Below are 19,363 nucleotides of genomic sequence, written 5' to 3' on the forward strand. Positions count from 1 at the left end.
CTGCATTATCTATTTGCTGCTGTGCTGGCAGAAGCAGCATTTCAGAAAGGTATTAACTATTAAGACTTGTGATGTTCTTGTAGAAAAATTCCATGAAAATATTCAATATTCTAGATGTGTTTCTTTTTCCCTGGCACAGGATGACAGCAAGCAAGCTCAGTTCCTAGCTTTGGCAGTGGTTTACTTCATCTCAGTCCTAATGGTCTCCAAGTACCGCGACATCCTGGAACCACAGCGAGAAACTGCGAGGTCTGGGAGCCAGGCAGGTAGAAATATCAGACAAGAAATAAATTCACCAACAAGTACAGGTAAATTTGTTTTCTTCAAATGTTTTGTGATTTTTTTTTATTTTTCTTTTTGAGAACTGTAACTATTTTACTACAAAGTATTTTTAGTGAGTAGCTTAAGATCGTAATAGGAAATTACATACTACTTTCTTCAAGTATAATAATTTGGGGTTTTAAAACACCTTGTCATATTTCAGGTAGTTTCTATATTTGCTTATAATTTTCACTTGTATTTTTTTATATTTTTATTTTTCTTTAATTTGAAAATAATTTTTAAAAAACAGTGTTCTTGCTGGAGTTAAAATTGTAAAGTACAACATAGTTCACCAAAAATCTTTCTTAATCTGTTATGTTAAGAAGAATAGATATCTTTATACCACAAAATGAATAAAAGGAGAATATAGCTGCTTGCCCTCATAAGTTGCCTTTGAGAGAGGAGGTTTGTGAAAGGGTATTAGTGGAGGACTGAGTACTTTCTTGGAGTCCTGCTGTATTGGTGCCTGCATTTAAAAGCCTATGGTAACAATACAATAAAAAGAAAACATTGCTATTGCCTTCTTTGACTGAAATGTTTGTGACTTGTTTTAGTAGTGGTTTTACTGGCATGTGTTCTTCAGCCCGAAAGGAAGGAGTCTGTTAGGTCTCAGAACCTGTTGGAAATGAGGGATGCAAACCTTACCCCACTCTGTTTCAAATATGTTGCACTTAGTCCAGCATTTTTTTTTTTTCAAAGTCTGATTGGATTTATTATAACCGTACCTTCTGTGTTAAAAGAGTTGATAACAGGAGCTGCATTTGTCCACAAATTTTGTGTATGTTTTTGTTCTTGTATTGATCTTTAATTGCTTTCTTCATTTATGGAGTTGCTAATTTTCATTCTTCATAGAATTTTTCTTCCAGTTGTTGTAGTCACATTTAGTCATTATTTTATGATTCATCATACTGTTTTATTTTGCTAAGTTTACGTAATTTTCTGAAGTCAATGTGCTTGTAGGCTTCCCATTTGAAAAATACTACACAAACGTAGTCAGTTAAAAGAAATCATAATTCTTTTAGCCTTCCTGATTTAATGTTAATGTTCTGAACTAAGGAACTGCTACTTTAATCCATTATTGTCTTGCGTATTTGCTTGTATATATCTATCTATCTATCTGTGTCTCTTTTTCCTTATAAATGTTGCTCTTGAAGTGCCCAAATAATAGGTATGCTGTTTCCTATCTCTTGATACGGAAATTGTTTTTTTCTTTTAGAAATGCCTTTTTTTTTTTTTTTTTTTTTTGTTGGTAATACCATATTTGCATGTTTCAATGAGATAGGATATCTGTCATGGATCCACAGTGGACCAGGCCACACATGAATACTAGCTGGCTCACATTTGATTCCATGATTTTCTCCACAGTTGTGGTCATACCATCTATCCCTCACCCAAGTTTGAACCATGGATTCCTTGCCAAGTTAATTCCTGAGCAGAGCTTTGCCCACTCATTTTACAAAGGTAATATTAACATCATCTCCTAACCTGTTTGGGTGTTCTTATTTAATGTAATGCACTTCAAGAACTAAATGTGATGTTACTGTTGATAAATAAGTATACGCCTCAGGTTACATGGAGATCAGACCTGATGATACCTTTAAAACTTAAACTTCCTGCCTACATTCTTCTAGAAAATCTCTCTCCCACTTTCACTACAATTTCAATTATTATAATATAAATGATATCATTGTAATTAAATATTATAATATTTAATTATTATAATATAATTTATATCACTAATCTTTAATTATTATAAAATAAAAGGAAATAATTAAAAAAAACAGTCAGGTGAAGGGAATGGATATAGGAAAATTTAAATGCTTTTGGTTTGTGGTTATTCTGCTACAATATTAGGCCCATAAAAATAAAATCAGGCCTGTTTTGAAAATATTGCATACCACATGAAGTATAAAGTAGTTTTGTAGTATTCCCTTTCCCTGTATCTTTTCCTGTTCTTTTGCCTTCCTTTCTCGCTTTTTTTCTTGCCTTCCTGATGGTATGTAAACCTCTGATATTGTATGTGAATTATTTATGCCTGTTAATGTGCTGTGCTGTGTTTCTCTTGAAGGAAACCAATTTTTCTACCAAAGCAACTATTATATGTTTTGGGCCTGATTTGTTTTGTTTTGTTTGTTTGTATGTTTTAATAGATACTCTATAAGGTAGGAACCTGGGGAGGGGGGGGGGTTGTCATTTCTTGAAAAAGAGAGGGTTACCTGAATGTTACTTTAGCCAAATTTGCATGTACATTTCCACAATTACTTGCATGCAATGTGGTGTAAACACACAATGTAAAAGAATTTTAAAAATTTAATCTGATGAAAATGTCCTTGGTACAATTTTGTAAAATCTCACTGGGTAAAAAGGCTGATTTATAAAAAGAATAGGTGATTTAGGATGCATCCAGTTTATAAAGAACAGAAAAGTTAACATCCTGCTTCACTAATAAGGTGACTTATGCTTGTCATATGCTGTTCTGGGAGAATTCTGTTAAAATACTTATTACATCAACTTAAACTGTCACTGTGTTAATCTGGAATTTCTTGAGCTTTGATGTGTGTATGTATGTATAAATTTGATGTGTGTATGTGTATTATAAATTGCTTTACTTTTTAACTGTGTGTAAGCCAGGGTTTGTGATTTTGATTCATCAGATTATTGTCTGCCATACAAAGAAGAAAATATCTTTTATTGCTCAATGTTAATATTATTATCTACGGTACTTGTTTTACCTTGAGTTCAAGTAAAATAGTTTTGGTTTTGAAACAGTTCAATAGAGCTACATTAAAAGTGTGAGCAGGTTAGAAAGAAAAGTGGCTTGGCTTTAGAAATAAATTATTCAGTAAAGGAAATGTTATCTGTGGTTAGTTATTTTATTTGTTGGTATCATTGGATCCTTAAGGGTTTTAACTGTCTGAGGTCTCAGTCTCATACTCTTTACTGCTTTACCCATTGGAGGGAAAAGAATTCCACTTTTTATATTGTGAACATAGTTCCTCAGTTTTGAACATCAGCAAAAAGTTAAATGAAAAAACATTGCAAATGCAAAAGGCCAGAAGTCAAAACATATTTTGTCATTTCAAGAGAATCATTCCAGTGGATAAGCCAATTGGGTTTTTTTAAATGAACCTGACTTGGTTTCGGATGTTGGCAGGAAATGTAATTTTTGAATATTATTTTAAATTTTAAGGTATTTTTACTTAATACAAAGTGGTTTAATGTAGCCTTTAAAACTAACAATACATTTTTAAAGCAAAGTCCTACTAATTAAAAAATTGATAGAAATTTTGTTGTTACTTGGAAGTGAAGACATATTTTATTCATTCCATATGACACTAGGTAGATATAAATAATTTTTTCTTTGTTTATCAAGCAAATAGTATCATAATTGTTAGAATTGCACAGGAAAAGATCTCTTTAATTCAGGAAGAGGGATTGACTCCTTAAAAGAAAACCATTTCTCCATTTTTAGTAGAATCTAATTATCTGACCAGGAAACTTACCAGGGAAAGGGTAAGATATAATTAGGTATATTACTAGTATTTAAGATAATGATTTTGTTTTTACTGGACTTCTTACCTTTTTTTTTTTTTTTTTTTTTTTTTTTTTTTTTTTTTTTTTTTCCATTATGTGGGACAATATCTGTAGTTAAAATCTATTTAAATCTGTCTGGGACCCTACTTGTCTCAGGTACATTGCAGTATGTGATCAGCGAATGCTGCCTATGAGAAACTGCAGCTGGTGTCAGGTGTGGATTATAAGAATTTTATCATTTTATTTGATATGAAACTCTTCCATTATCATCATAAAAATATTAAACTTTGCCTTCTTTATTGATATTACTGGATATAAATAAAAGATAGTATTGAAATAAAAAACCTTAAAATATATTTTGCAGGGAAATATATTCTACCCTTACTTACAAATATTTGTAGATGGCAACCTAATATTTATTATTCAGATATTGTTCAAATTGTTATTCAGATATTGTTCATAAGCAAGATTTTATCTTACTGTGCTTGAAGATAAAAGGTCACACCCAGGAAGGAAAAGCTATTACAGTAGTGTCCATGACTACCATTTAACAATAAAAATATTTATTTCTTTATAACATTCTATACCTCTGTATTTCTTTTTCCTTCTAACCTGATCCATGGGGAGAGAAAAATATCTCTGTACCTGTAGGTTTACTCTCATCATAAGTTTGTTGAAAGTGATTATGTTTCTCCTCTTGGTTTCCAATACCTTTAAAGGGTCTTCAGTACTTCTAAATTAGTCAGTGCGTAATCAGACAAAGCAGATCTTGCAAAATTAAGAGAAAGTTCTCTCTCTTCAATTAGTTCATATATAGCATTACACTTTGAAGTAATTAATTACCAGAGTCTCAAGGGAAATGGCAGATCAGACCTTTTCTCTGCATCTGAAGGTTGTCTGAAAAACACAGTCCTACAAAAATAAATGCTGCAGACTTGCTTCTTCCTGTTCAAAATACCAAAGAATTAATTAAATTTAAATTTGATTAATTAATTAAATAGGGAGAATTACTAAATATGAGAATAACATTAAAAATTACTGTCCAAAACCTCTGTACTGGATTTTCAGGGTTTTGTCTCAAAATCATCAATCATGCATCAGTTCTACTTTTTGGAAAATATTAGTAGTAAATCAATATTTGTGCTAGTCATCTTCATCTCCCTTAAAAATAGGTGAAGAGAGGTTAGGTCACATTTAGGGTACAGTTAATCTGACCTGCTTTGAGATCTACTGGTCACTAGAAATGCCAATATTCCTTCATTCACTATAGCTGTCACTGTAGACCTCTGTCTTGGTCAGATCAATTCTGACTCCTTTTGTCATGGCATAACCAAACTCCAGACACAAACATTGTTTTACAACAAAAGCTGGAATCAAATTCTTTGATGTCAGGCACTTAATCTGATAATGACATTATGTGTCTTGGTAATATCTCCATCCACATCTATAATTTTTTTAAATATATGTTCATAGGTACAACTGTGTTAGTCAAGACATCATTAGTATCCATTTACTAGTTAGCAAGAACTACCCTTGTGAGCTTAGCATAAAATGCCAAAATTTTCATTTCTGAAATGGGAGCAATTGAAACAGCTTAGAAAATGTTGGTTTGTTCTCTGTTGATTTTTTTGCTTAGATAACGATATTTTCCCAAAATTGGTATGAACATATCTATCTTATGTCTGGAAGATGTGCAACACAAAAATTAAGAGCAGCCTTTTCTCTTAAAAGGTAGAGGGCAATCAGTACATATTTTGAGAGAGAAATACCTTTCCATCAGAATGAAAGGAGAGATAGAGGAGCATGGTATCTTCTGTTAATAACAGCTAATAAACCTTACCATGCAAAACCAAGTATCCTTTTCAAATTACAGCTACCAATTTTAAGTAGATTTAGCTATAGTGGTCAGGATCACTTGAAATGAGTTTTTCCACTTCTGGTTGCTATTGAAGCTGTCCTTGCTTATCTTACTTTTTTTTTTTTTTTTTACACTTCAGCTGGTGTCCTGTTAATTACTGAGAACACAACTAAAACTAACCAAGTAACAAGTATATATTTTCAGTTGAAAAATGATGTTACCATTTGCATTATTCAGGAGTGTTTCAAAAATGAAAGCGTGGCAACAGTGCAATTTAGCTTATAGTATATTGTGTGAAGCAAATCAGTATGTAGGTTATCAGAAACTTCTATCAAAAATTGATTCACTTTTCCACTCCCTTGCTATCACTGCCTGTATTTTTCCCAAAGCACTGTAAATTAATGGATTTCTTAAACATATGTGATGCAGATGGACTGGAAGCTATTGATTTCTTTTTCTTGACAGAATGAATTATATTAAAAAGTTGCAGAAACAGCTTTCTCTTTGAGGACAAGTAAAGTATCCAGTTTTTCAGGTCTCCTAGGTATATAGTACTCTGGGAACTGTTTATAATACACTGTTTGTATTTCTAATGTAGTAGCATAGAAATTTCCAGACTATTTTTGAACTATTTTGCATAAGGATAACATCCTAAGTATACAAAGTGGACTAAAGAACGAATTCCCATTGCCTGTGAAAATATTCTTTGCCTCAGGAAGTCTTGACAAAACTCACGTCTCCATCCTTCTCAAAATCTAGTTGTATATATGTTTCCTAGAAAAGAAAAGGCTATAAGGAGTATGGGTGATAATCATGATTATCATAAAATTCCTATTCAATTGCATTTCTGCCTGCTGCTCAAAATAATCATACTGCTCTTCTGATGAGACATATGCTTCTTATTCCAACTACATCTGAAAAGACATTCATTTGAAGATCATGAGATAGTAATGAATACATCTTAATCTATTATTTATGGCCCTTTACCAGATACTTAAGGCATCATAGGAGATGTTTGCACATATATTTCATTATTAATTGATCAGTCATTATGTATGCATGAAACAGTTGTAATAGGGATTTTTTTATTTTCATTTATTTGTACAAATTACAGATGTTTTAAAAAAATTTTAAAGGTTTTGGTTTTCTAAAAAGTAGTGCTTAAACCAAAATGTTTTAGTATGTTTCCTTGTCTATATGGAACATTCTCTGTGCTCCAGCTGTTAATTTTTGTTGCTGGATGCTGTAACCTATGAGAAAGATTTTTTTTTTTAATTTCATTTGTAAGAAATGTCTAATTATAAAAACACCATCTTTCTCAGTATACATCAGAAATACATATATTATCATAAGTACCTCTAAAGTAATTTTTTAAAATTTTGTGGGTTACACAATTCAAAATAAATGAATAAAAATATAAACTGAAAAAAAATAGGGAAATTCACCTATGGAAAAAAACATATTACCCTATTGTTCCTAATTTCCATTCGGGTTTTGTTTCATAATGTAAATATCTGGTTTACTCTAAAGCTAACATTTCTTTGATACATCTTCTCATTCTCTTATTTTTATTGTATCTTTTTAGTATCTTTTAGTTAATATCTTGGTAATGCTTTGGTTTAAGACATTTTGTTTGGCAGCCAGGTAATCAATCAGATGGATGTCTTATCCATCAAACACTGAGTGAAAGACCTTTGATTAGTAAAGACCTTTGATTTAAGGCATTGATTAAAGATGTTGCCTAAGCAGATCAAGTAAAACTTTTGAGGAATTAGAGCACATAGAAGAAATTTCCAGTGAACAAAAAAAGACATGCACTTGCACATGTCCAGCTGTGAACAGAGGCTGATGGTAACTGTCCTCTTCAGTCACTTCCCAATCTTGATTTTCCCACCCTAAGTCTCTCCTGCTCTACTCCTGTCCCATTTCAGTGCCCCTCTGCTTTTCTGGGTTGATAGCTACATCCCTTCTCCTCACAAATCCACTCTGGCTAAAAGGAAAATTCTGTCTTAAATCTCCTGTACCAAGATCTGTGCTCTTCTAATTGCCAACCTACCCCAGAGTATTTCCTATCTGACTTTCCTCAGTCTCCTCATTTTCAGCTGTGCTCCTTCTGCCCTCAGCCACACATACCGAGCCCTGAGGTATCCTACTTGTGGCTTTTCCTCTTGCCAGCCAGAGGCTGCCGTGGCATGTGCTCTACTTCCACCTCTTTGTGTGCACACGTAGCAGCATGCTGTTAGACAGCTGAATCTGCACTGCTGCATTGCTGTCCTTGTGGAAGGAAAGGGACAATGTTTGGTCTGGCAGGAATTTCAGAAACCTGGATAAATATGTTGGCTAAATTACAGAAGCAGGCTAAATGCAGGCTGCATTTATCAAATGTTTTTGTAGATAGGGAAAGAATGGAAAATTGTAACCCTAAGCCAGGCTCTTTTCCTTCACATTTTAATAATAAAATTTACAAAGAAACTTGTTTAAAAATATTTTAAAACAGCAAATGAGTTCTGTTCTCAGTGTTGTTCATGTTACTTTGCCTCAGAAATAACAGAAACCCATGAAGACTGTTAGTGGGACATGACCAAATTTGCCTATTAATGCATAGTTACATGAAGATTAATAAGCTGCCAAAATGAGTAGATTCTACATGGTTGGGCCATGATCAGAATAACTATAAAGGGAATTTTTACTCTGATAAAAACGCTTATAACTTTCACAGAGAAATAGAAATGCCAACAGAAGAGAAGGTCCTGAGTAGCAGATAGAGAGCAGCTTGGAATCTTAATGCTTCTTTTAGGGGATCTCTTCTCACTGTTGTGCCTCAAACTCCATTGACATTTCTATTGCAAGTTCATTCTTGCTTACTTCTCTCAATGTACTTTTAAATCAGACCCTTATTACTCTTTGATTCTGTTTCCATATTTAGTTTCTCATCTCAGTTTAATCATACTGCTTCATACACATGAAAATTAGTTGACTGATGTTGCAGGGAAGAATTTTTCCACTCTGTCTTTATGGCCTAGAGTTTAGGAATTGATTTGTTGACTCTTCCACCTATGGAGGATTCTGCAATATCACTGCCTTCTTGGAATAAAAGCATTTTCAGCTTGTAGGGTGCTGTTTCTGGAAGTCTGTAGAAAACTACAAAGGGTTTATAAAAGGCAACTATTAAGGTTATCACCAGAGCTTTAAGATAGCTAGGCAGAAAACAACTTATAAATTTTTCAGTGCTAATGCAAAAGTGGTGGCAAATTCTATATCAAGATTGCCCAAACCCTTCCACTGCCAAATGTTTCTCTATTGTTTACAGCAGAATTTTGACAATTATTTGGGATAGTATTATTTCCCAATATTTTTTCAGCCATATTGTAAGCAATTAAAAAATAATTTCCATTCATTTTACTTTTGAAAAATTTCAGCACATTTTTATCTAGGAGAGAGGTTTAACAATATGAAAAAGACTAGAAGATCACAGGAATATACACTTAATTCTCTCCATCTTTTTAAAGTAAATAAATATTAAAAATGTGATTGGTATCATCGTTGTTTATAATGACAAAATTGTGTGTATTTGCCTTACATATGAAACGGCTCATTATTAAGTTAATAAACAGGGGGAGTGCAGCTTGTATTTTTTAGCCATATGGAAGCAGTGCAAGAGCTATTTAGGTAACTCAGTAGGTTAAAACAATTACAATACACTTCATAAATCACAAGCAAACAAGATATTTTAGGGAAGGAGCGTGACGGATGAGGTCACCAGATATACAATATGTCATTTAGGTAACTTAGGCCCATATTTTTCCCATAATGTAGTAGATGAACTCATTAGTTAGAATGAAAAACAGTAAGAAGGAGGCATCTGGCTTCCAACTGCCTGTTTCTGACAGGGTTAAGATCACTAGATCTAGTAATGATTCTGCTTTGTCTACTGACATGGCCTTGTGCTGTAGAAAACTGATGAGGTTTGCTGAAAATTTAGTGTCTTACTGTCACAGTGTTAGAATCTGGACAAATGCAATCAGTTTTGGCTTTGCTTCTGTTCATGTTTACCATTCTGCTAGGTTGCTTTAAGAGTTTAGGATTTTTATAAAATAATAGATGTTTCTGGTTTGAGATTTTTCAAAATCACTTTATGAATCATTATTTATTTCTGCATTCAGAAGGCAACAGAAGTGCTAGGACATGATGTAAAAGAATATGGAACAGAACTTACAGATATCCAGTTTTATAACTAAAACTGATTTGGCTTTGTGACCTATGCTAAGGAGTTTACAATTTACATAAAATAATACTAGTAATAATAATAATGCTGATCAATAAGGTCTTATAATACATCTTTTCACCCATATTTATGTGGATTTCACATATCCTAATTTGTTAGGATTCTTACCTGAAAGGTATTTAAGAAGTCTTATCAGTTCTTAATTTATTTTTTCTTAAGGTGCAAAATGTAAATTGAACCTTTTAAAGCCTTATTCATTTAGCTTGTTTGATGTTTTAAAATAAGAGTTAATGCATTCTACTTAGTAGTTTTTAGATATTGTTATTCACAGTCATAAATCAGACTGAGCTGAATTGACTTAGTGTAGATATTTGTATTAGGTATTGGAGGCACAGCAAAAAAAAAAAAAAGATACAAATCTGATTTTTGTATAAATCAAGTGTCCATAGAATTTCCTGAATTTAGAATGACTTCCTTTGATATTTTTGCCCTAAATTCTTTTAAATTAGTGTTATGTACTTTATAATATGTCATACTGAAATTTTATGTCCACAAATACGATTTTACTTCCATTTTTAGCATCAAATGACGCAGGCCTCCCAGCATTTTATTTTCATTTGGGAACAAAGGTTTGCAAGTCACCTGCTGATTAATTAAGTACAGTCCTATTTATAGCATCTCAAGATTAGTTCTATTTTTTAACTTGCTATGCTGATTGGAAGGCTTCTCTATAACCTTAATTATATATTGATGACTGTCACTTTCCAAACTAAAATTTATTCATGGAGAGTTTGCACTGTTTTTCTTGTGCCAACCCTGCCATCCCTTTTTTTTCAAATTGTGATAGCTGTTGTATAACTTCTCAGTATTAGTTGGCCAGACTATGTCAGCCAAACTCTTTTCAGCAACAGTGGATCGCTAGGTATCTCCATAGTGGCACTTCCACATTTATCAAATATAAAGGTATACACAGTATTCCATAAATGAATCCTTCCAAAGCCTTCTCTAATGCTGTTAATACTTAGCTGTTGCAGGAACTATTTATTCAAAAAAGTTTGGAGGCACATTTTCCTTTTTTGTAAGAGTATTGTATTGGTAACTAAATAGTTACCCACTAATTGATGTATCCAAATCTTTCTCTTCAGTCATTTACCAAAGATGAATTCTAGTTATAATAGGAAGCTCTGTGATCTTTACTAGATACAAAGCTTTTCACTATTAAATGTAATTTGCAGTTCTGCCATAATGCCTTCTTATAATCCTGCTTCTGTGGCCATCAGTTGTACCTCATAATTTTGTCATCTGCAAATTTCACCACAATGTTTTTACCTGAAATCTTTATTCAAAATTTGAACAAAATAGCTCCTATGGTAGTTTTTCTCAGTGTGATAAGCTTTTCTTTTCTTTTGAAAGTAACTGATGGCTCCTTCTTAGCCAGTTTCTTTTCCCACACTCTAATTATTTCCAGGGTCTCATGACTAAATTGCAATCTGTTGTGACAACCCCAGCTTTACTAAATTTACAATATTGACCCTTACTTTCTCTGAACAATAAGTATTAAAAAGGCTCATTTAAGAAAGCCATTTTGAAAATTCATCTCACTGCATTCCATTACTGTTCTTTACTCCAAAATAAATCCTGAAATCTTGCTTTCTGTTGAAGGTTTGCAGTTGTCCAGATAATTTTTTTCCTATCTCTTAAAAAGAGAAACCTTGTATGGTTTTCCCCAGTAATGTGTTATTATCTCCAGTCATTTGTTTGGCAAAAATGCCTACTACTAGACCAGTAATATCATGGATATTTCTTTCAAAATTGGCTTGGAAGTAATTTCATTACAACAGATTTAAATGTGTTGTGTCTTCTGGTTTACTCAAGGTAGTTGACTTTCCACAACTGTATTTCCATCACGTTTTCTGTTCAGCATTGTTGACCTTAATGGAGATTGAAGTTGGATGTAACCTAACTTCACCATGTAGTGGACTATCGTCTCTTTTCAGTGCCCTCTTTTCATTTGCATAATAATGGAGCCTTATGCCATTTTATTCACCATATATTTCATGGGCAACAACCTGCTTTACTGACTGTCCAGTACTAATCTTCCCTTCAGTTGAGAAGTGTTATCTTTGTATGGATGGAGTTTAAAGAGGCAAGCAGAAAATTCATTAGCATCATTCTGTGGATCAGATGTCTTTCTGTGCCAAATATAGGCAGTACTAAGTAGATACGGATCTTTTTGCTTCCTGACCTGGCAGATGCTAAATGCATTTGATGCAGCTCATAAATCCAGTTTCTACTTCCTGCTTCACAAAGAAGAGCTCATATCTATTTGATAAGATGCATTTAAGGCACTTAAGAGAAAAAGAAGGAAGTGGCTTCAGTGTTTATGGCTGTTAAAAGAAGAAAACAATGCTCCTTTATAATGGGTGATTCTGCTTCATCTTTTTAAAAGCCTCTTCTGTTCTTTCTTAATACTTGTACATATGCAGAGGTTTACATGACCATTAGTTCAAACACATAAATAATCTCTTACAGATTTTTTTTAATGTGCAGATGCATGTACCCACACTTATGCCCATATGCTAAATAGGTATTTTTTACCTGACTGTACTGAAAAATCGACAGAGAGTTATGAGATTGTTATTAAAGTCACATATCTGAAGCATGTTTATTTGGTAACAGAGCTTCATTCAAATACATTATAAAATATTTCCCATAATATCTAAACCACTATATCAGAGCCATTAAAAAAGTGTTCTTATTTCAAAATAGGACAGCTGAATTTTATAATCAAGACAAGTAATCTAATGAAAATAATGTAGTTTTAAAATAAACTAGGAAAGCATTTTGTCAATAAAAATAAGCCCCAGTTTGTTTCTCTCTAACCAAAATTATGAATATATAAGTTACTCACAACTGTAGCTGACTTTTGTCGAACTATAGCAAATTATTGATATTTAATAGAGATTTTGTGTCTGTTTCACTGAAGTAATTAATAGAGGTATGGTCTTCTCAGTTACAAGATTCTGCAGAATCCTTCTCAATCTGGAAATGTTCCAAACTCAACAGATTTCACTTGCCTGTCTCTATGAAGCTGTATTTATTTTGTTCATTAATTTTTCCTGAATTACAGAATTTTACCTTTTGTGGAAAAAGAAGACGTATCTAATAATTAATAATAACACCTGTTTTTTTCCTTCATGTATAAATTAATCTGTATTCAGTGAAATATGTTGTAGAAATATGTATAATACACATTTTAAACAAAACACAAAGCAAACAAATGGTCTAGTAGTTTTCTTTTGAATGTAAACTTAATATTTGATGACAACAATACAAAAGTAAATTTTACAGTAATCCAAAAGCATAAGTGATTGCAATTTTCCCTTCTAGTAGACTCAAGGATCATACAGTTCTGCAGTTGATAGGTTATAATTCTTAGTGTTGTTTTTCCTGGCAGTATTTTGCTGTTTAATTACCATGTGAGTAGTGGATTGTAGTTTCTAAATGTCACTGAGTTTGTATAATGTGATTTTGGGCTCCCTCTTCCAAGTCTGTCTATATGCCAAAGAGATGTTAAAGGTAAACTGTTTTGTATGTAGAATGAGTTTTTAAGGTTTAAAATACCATTATTTGTGACCTTTCTAACACATTTCTGTCATATAAAACCTTACGATCATATTTTATGGGAAAATATCAAACTAAATTTTGTTTATAATCTCTATTTCACTGCAGAGACACCAACTGTATTTCCAGAAAATATCAAAGATAAAGAAACACCAACACCAGTTGAAGATATTCAGCTGGAAAGTTCTATTCCTCATACAGATTCTGGAATTGGAGATGAACAGATGCCCAATATTTTGAATGGGACAGACTTGGAGACCAGCACAGGTCCTGACGCTATGAGTGAGCTGTTGTCTACTTTGTCTTCAGAAGTGAAGAAATCTCAGGAGAGTTTAACAGAAAGCCCCAGTGAAATTCTGAAACCTGCATCATCAATATCCAGTATCAGCCAAAGTAAAGGAATCAATGTCAAAGAAATACTGAAAAGTCTTGTGGCAGCCCCTGTTGAAATTGCAGAATGTGGCCCAGATCCAATCCCTTACCCAGACCCTACATTGAAGAGAGAAGCTCAGGCTATTCTTCCCATGCAGTTTCACTCATTTGACAGGTATATGGTTGGATTCATTATTTTATATTGATGTAATTCAGAAGTTTGAAGGATTTTTATTTCTTCAAGAAGGTTATGCTATGATTGGTTGGTATTACAGTGTGTTAAAAACAACTGCCCTATGTCTCCCTTTCTGCATTACCAACAGACCACATAGCATAGACAAAAGTAATTCACCTTGTATTTCTCTGTTAGCAGTGAATAAAACTCTATGAAGTACTTGGAAGACAGGCCTGTTGCAAACAAATATATGTGCAATAAAATCTTTTTTTCCATTAAGATGCTATTTTAGTGAGAAGGAGGAGGGGTAATAGTTGCTGATATAGAACAGATTGTTCAGAAATTGAGTAGAATATTCTTTCAAAGGCTTAAATCTTAATTGGATCCATCATTGAACTGTTTTCTGGTACTGAAATGCTTTGACCATGGCAAATTGTTTGCTTGGTCATGGTGGAAACCAGTTTCCTTTTACGTCTTTAAACAGCAGAAGCTGTTAAAGCTCAGAGATTAGTGCTTAAAACTAAACTCACAAACATTTCCACAAAGAGTCCTTTGTTGTTTTTTTTCTTGGGCTGTATCTTCCTAGTTTCTAATGAATATACTTGTCTTTAAATGTCCAGTCCCTCTCAGTCATCCCGAACATAGCAATTGTGCTCTTTTGGAATTCTCAGATCTTTCCAGAAGTGTTGTCTCATCCATTGTGAGTTTAGACCTAAGTCATGCGAGTGTTGATGATGCTGTATTTTACATCCTTTCAGTTTCTTCATAAAAATATTTTTTAAATGTTAAAAATTGAATCAAGGCTTAAAGACAGTTTAAGGCATGTCTTGAAAACTTAAAAGTATATTAGTTTATCAGACAGGTACAGGTAAAGTTCAGGCAAGTAAAATATTGAAGGAAATAAAAAAAATAAGGCTGAAAAGAGTTATATTGTGATTTATGAGGAAAAAAAAAATCTATATTTACAGAAAACCTGCAAAAATATCATAAATATCTTCATGAAGTCTTAAATAATATTCAGGGTTTTCAACAGAACATAAAGTGCAAGATATGTCAGAATTTTAGAAAAAATCCGATGTCTTTCTGTCTCTCCATATATAAATACTGAGGCTACTTTTCTAAAATAATTCTATTAATTATCAGATAGTTTCTGTTGTAAGAAAGAAAATTTTAACACAATAGGAAAAGTGGAATATTCTTTAGAAGCAGCAACTATATTCCTTATATATACACATATAAAATATATATGTTCTTTAAGTCTTAAGACTTTTCTAGAGAAAGCTCATTTAAGAGCTTTTTCATTAAGATGATTTTTTTTAGTTCATCAATCTGCATATTTTTATTTTAGATTGATTTCATTATGAAGTGAAAAATATTTTTTTCTTCCTATACAGTTAAGAATATTTCCTTATCCTTTGTGAGGAACCACCATATTCCAGAATGCATTCTTGTACATTAAGCAGTATAAAACATCATGCTACATGTACAAATGTACACCTACATGCTACATGTACACCTAAACTGTAAACACCAAAAAGGTTACATTTCTACCTGGGTTAATAAGAAAAATATTTCATTCAGAGAGCTGTAGTTGATTCACACAATGCCAGACATCTAAACTAAAAAAGAGCATATCATCTCATGAGATGTCTTTGTCATTGTTAGAGGGAACTTGACATCAAGGTGATTGAAGACATTAATTTTATTGTGCATTTCTAAATTATAGCTCTATAAGAAAGCACTAAAAACTCCAAGGGCCTGCAGTCGGTTGGCCATAACCTTTATTTAATTCGAGCACGTCCGTTTAATTGTTCTTGCAACAATGTGACTGATTGTACCTTTTTAACATCATTAGTAGTAGTAGATAATATAGAATTATGGAATTCTTTAAGAGATGCCTCATGTCTAGAGCTTATAATTTTTGATAGATATTCATACATAATAAGTTTAGCAGCTAGTGAGTTTAGTGGTTTGTTTTTTTCCCTGACCTGTTACCCTACTGACCAAATTTAATGATTTCCTGTAAAAAGTGCACTGCTGTGTTTGTATCTTTTTGTATCTGTGTTTGCATACGTTCTACATGTCAGCCTTTGGAATTGTTCACTTCTTCAGAGAAAAAAAAAAAAAAAAAAAGGAGGTAATGGGTGAAGTTTGGGCAAAATAATTCACTTTAACATCATTTTGGTGTTGTTTTTTTTTTTTTTTTCCCTTAAATATATGATTCTGCTCTCTGGTTTTGGTGAGTGAGGTAGATGATGGATTTTATTATAACCAACAACTGTGAAGGGAAAAACGACAGGTTGAGGCAAATCCAGCAGATTGGGAAATATTACATTCTTTTATCCAACTAAACAAATGTTTTTGAACTGTGGCCATCTTGATAAAAATACAGGTGGTCTTAGCCCATCAACTAAGACCTCAACTGACTGGTTCCACTCCATGGCTGCATTATAGAATGATGCCCATTGTTCAAGCAAGTATTCCTGTGTGCAGATTGTTCATATTGCCAGAGTACCTACTTGACCACTGTGAACAATCTTTGGAGGCAAATATAGGTGATGGTATCACTTTTCCAAATTATGAAGGTGGAACAGATTCAGATCCTGACCCTATAACTTTTTGTGGGGGATGAAACAAGGGTTAGGGAGAAAAAACTTTGAATAGTATATTGAAATAATAACTGAACAAATTTAAGTATTAATTGACAAAGCAGCATGCATTTTACCTAGTAGTGATTTCTGAACATTTTATTTCCTGTAGTATCCCAATAAATATTGAAAAACTGAAAAGAAATTACAGCAGGATTGTCTTTCCATATTTGCTCATGTAAACAAAATTGTGTTTACTAATATAAAATAACAGTTAAATAAGATAATTTTTTTAAGCTAAAACTATGCCTGTAAACTATATTTCTGTAGGATCTTATCTTGCTGTAGTTTATGCAGCTTTTGGTACTTCACTGAGAAATGTGGCTATTGGTCATCTTTATTGTCCCTGGGGAGAACCATGAGCAATGGAGTATATTGTTTTGTCAGATTTTATTTGTTTCAGGTTTTATAAAATAAGCACAGTGGTTCCATATTTATAAGCAAATCTAGGTTAGAGAAATGTATTTGTTACATTAATCTGGTGATATTCTTAGTCCTTTTGAGGGTAGTTTTTTGTTTGTTTGCATTTGCCTAGCAAAAGAACAGTTGAGGTAATTTTCTTTTATTATGATCATGGATGAAGGTAAACACCGTGTAAACTCCTGTAAATAGAATTGAACTTGAGAACTATATTTTAGCATTGAATATGATGTGTTTTGCTCTGCATGTTATTTTAATTGTACATTTCTAATATGTCTGTAAGAGTCATTTTGTATCAGGCTACCGCGTATTCTCCCGTGGAATTTGCGCAGTCGTAAATGAAACATAAAAGCAGAAAAAGCACCCAGCATGTTTTATCAAATGAGAGCTGTGAGTAGCTAATGTATGCAGCAGTTCAAGTGCTATCAAATGTAAATGATGAGGTGATATTGATGAAAGGAGGGGATTGAGGTCTCGGGGGGCGCTGATGACGGATTGAACAGAAGCGGCCTTGCGCCGCACGTAACTCAAGTCTGCCGTCTTCACCACTCAAAGCCGTAATGGGAGGTGGCAGTCTGAAATGAGTTGCCACGGCAAAGAGTATTATTTTTGAAATGCTTTCACACAAATCACTAGGCCCTGCATACAACTTAGTTTCATGCTTTAATGTCATCAGGAGGCACAAATTGGTGTGTCTAATTGTTTGCCACCTGCCAGCAAAATGAGCTGCCAGGCAGCCAGACGGGTTTGATTGTCTGTCAGCTCTTCAATAGATTGAGAGTGACAACATCAAAAATTTCACTTCAAACTCTGAAGCTTTGAGCAGCTTTTCAGAGACCTCTTCCCCACAAGTGCTTCTGGACAACTGCATTTTTCAATTAGTTTTCAATATATTGCTGCCTTCTGCCTCATCTGTCTTAAGGTAGCTGTAATTACATTATGAGCTATATAAACAGATTTCTGGGACACAAGAGCCTGGATCCTCAAAGTTATGACATGTCTTTTAATGTCAGACTGAATTTCTTGAAAATGGCATCCAGGTTGACATTTTTAGAAGCAAACACAAGGGGTGATTTCTCCTAGATTTGCGACTAATGGAGCATAACTCACCAATAATTCCTTTTTGCCTTCTCATCTTCTGTCTGACAAAATTCAGTCCCTCTTATTGATTTTTAGGGTTTGGGGATTTCTTGTTTCTTTTTTTTTTTGGTCAATTTGCATTGGTCCCACTAGATGCAACCTAGATCATTATAGATTTTGAATTTGTTTGTGATTCTACTCAGTATTGCATTTTGAAGCTTACACTTCACTCTCTACTTTTTTCTAGTAGTAATTTCTTAGATGGATGTTATTATTGAAATTGAGAGTGTTTGTGGCTTTGTGTCTCATTATTTTTTCAAATTGAGGTGATTTACATTTATTTTCTGTTCTTAGAATTATTTCAATTGGAAGAATGGTTGCATAAGCTGAAAATCTTGAGTTCCTAGAAATTAAAAGAGCAGGGGTTTTTTTCTGCTATTAAAGATGTGATTCCCTTTTAATCCATTATAATTTCACAAATTGGAAGATTATGGGTTTGCTTAGTTTACATACTCAGTGAATTCTTTAGGAACATATTTAAGAATATTTTGGAGAACATATCTTTAAAGTACTTAGTTCTGATTTTTGCAGTTTGTTTTCTTTTTTTTTCCCTGACAGAAGGACCTTGGGGCCAATTTTAAAGGTGCTAGAAAAAGTGGACACTTGTGAGATCCAGTCAGGTCTCATACATGTCCTTCCCATTAATACAGAGACAGGAGGTCTTCAAAAATATGATTAATTTTATGTAGGTATGCTATATTTAGAAGAATTACTCAGAGAATCTCTGTTTTGCTAGAATACAGCGATGGGGTGTGTTTTATTTTTTTATTTTTCTTTTATAGTTAGCTGATAGAATGGGAAAAGACAAGAACTGTGAGAGAAGATGCACTGAAGGTTCAAATAGAGAGGTTCAATGTCTATCTGTTGTATGATTTCCCACCTTTGGGATGCAGGCATCATTGGTATGCAGTGGTCTACTAAGTCATTTAATTAGGAGGCCATATTTCTGTTAGAGTCATTAGATTCTCCACATGATGATTGCTGAAAAATAGATTTTATTTTCCTGAAATCTTATTAAAAATTTGTCGTTAATAAATACCTTTTAA

General features: G+C 33.1%; 1 protein-coding gene across 2 annotated transcripts in view; it reads left to right on the plus strand.

Annotated features, from left to right (window-relative positions):
- Positions 1–19,363, plus strand: part of NBEA (neurobeachin) — a 457,382-nt gene that overhangs the window by 161,117 nt on the left and 276,902 nt on the right. For both annotated transcript variants that reach the window (XM_054003372.1, XM_054003379.1), the window contains exons 29-31: positions 140–308; positions 1,687–1,782; positions 13,671–14,109. In XM_054003372.1, the coding sequence (XP_053859347.1) occupies positions 140–308; positions 1,687–1,782; positions 13,671–14,109 (704 nt within the window). The remainder of the gene's footprint in view (positions 1–139; positions 309–1,686; positions 1,783–13,670; positions 14,110–19,363) is intronic.

Source organism: Vidua macroura, chromosome 2 (genome assembly GCF_024509145.1).
Source record: "Vidua macroura isolate BioBank_ID:100142 chromosome 2, ASM2450914v1, whole genome shotgun sequence".
NCBI classification, from domain to species: Eukaryota; Metazoa; Chordata; class Aves; order Passeriformes; family Viduidae; genus Vidua; species Vidua macroura.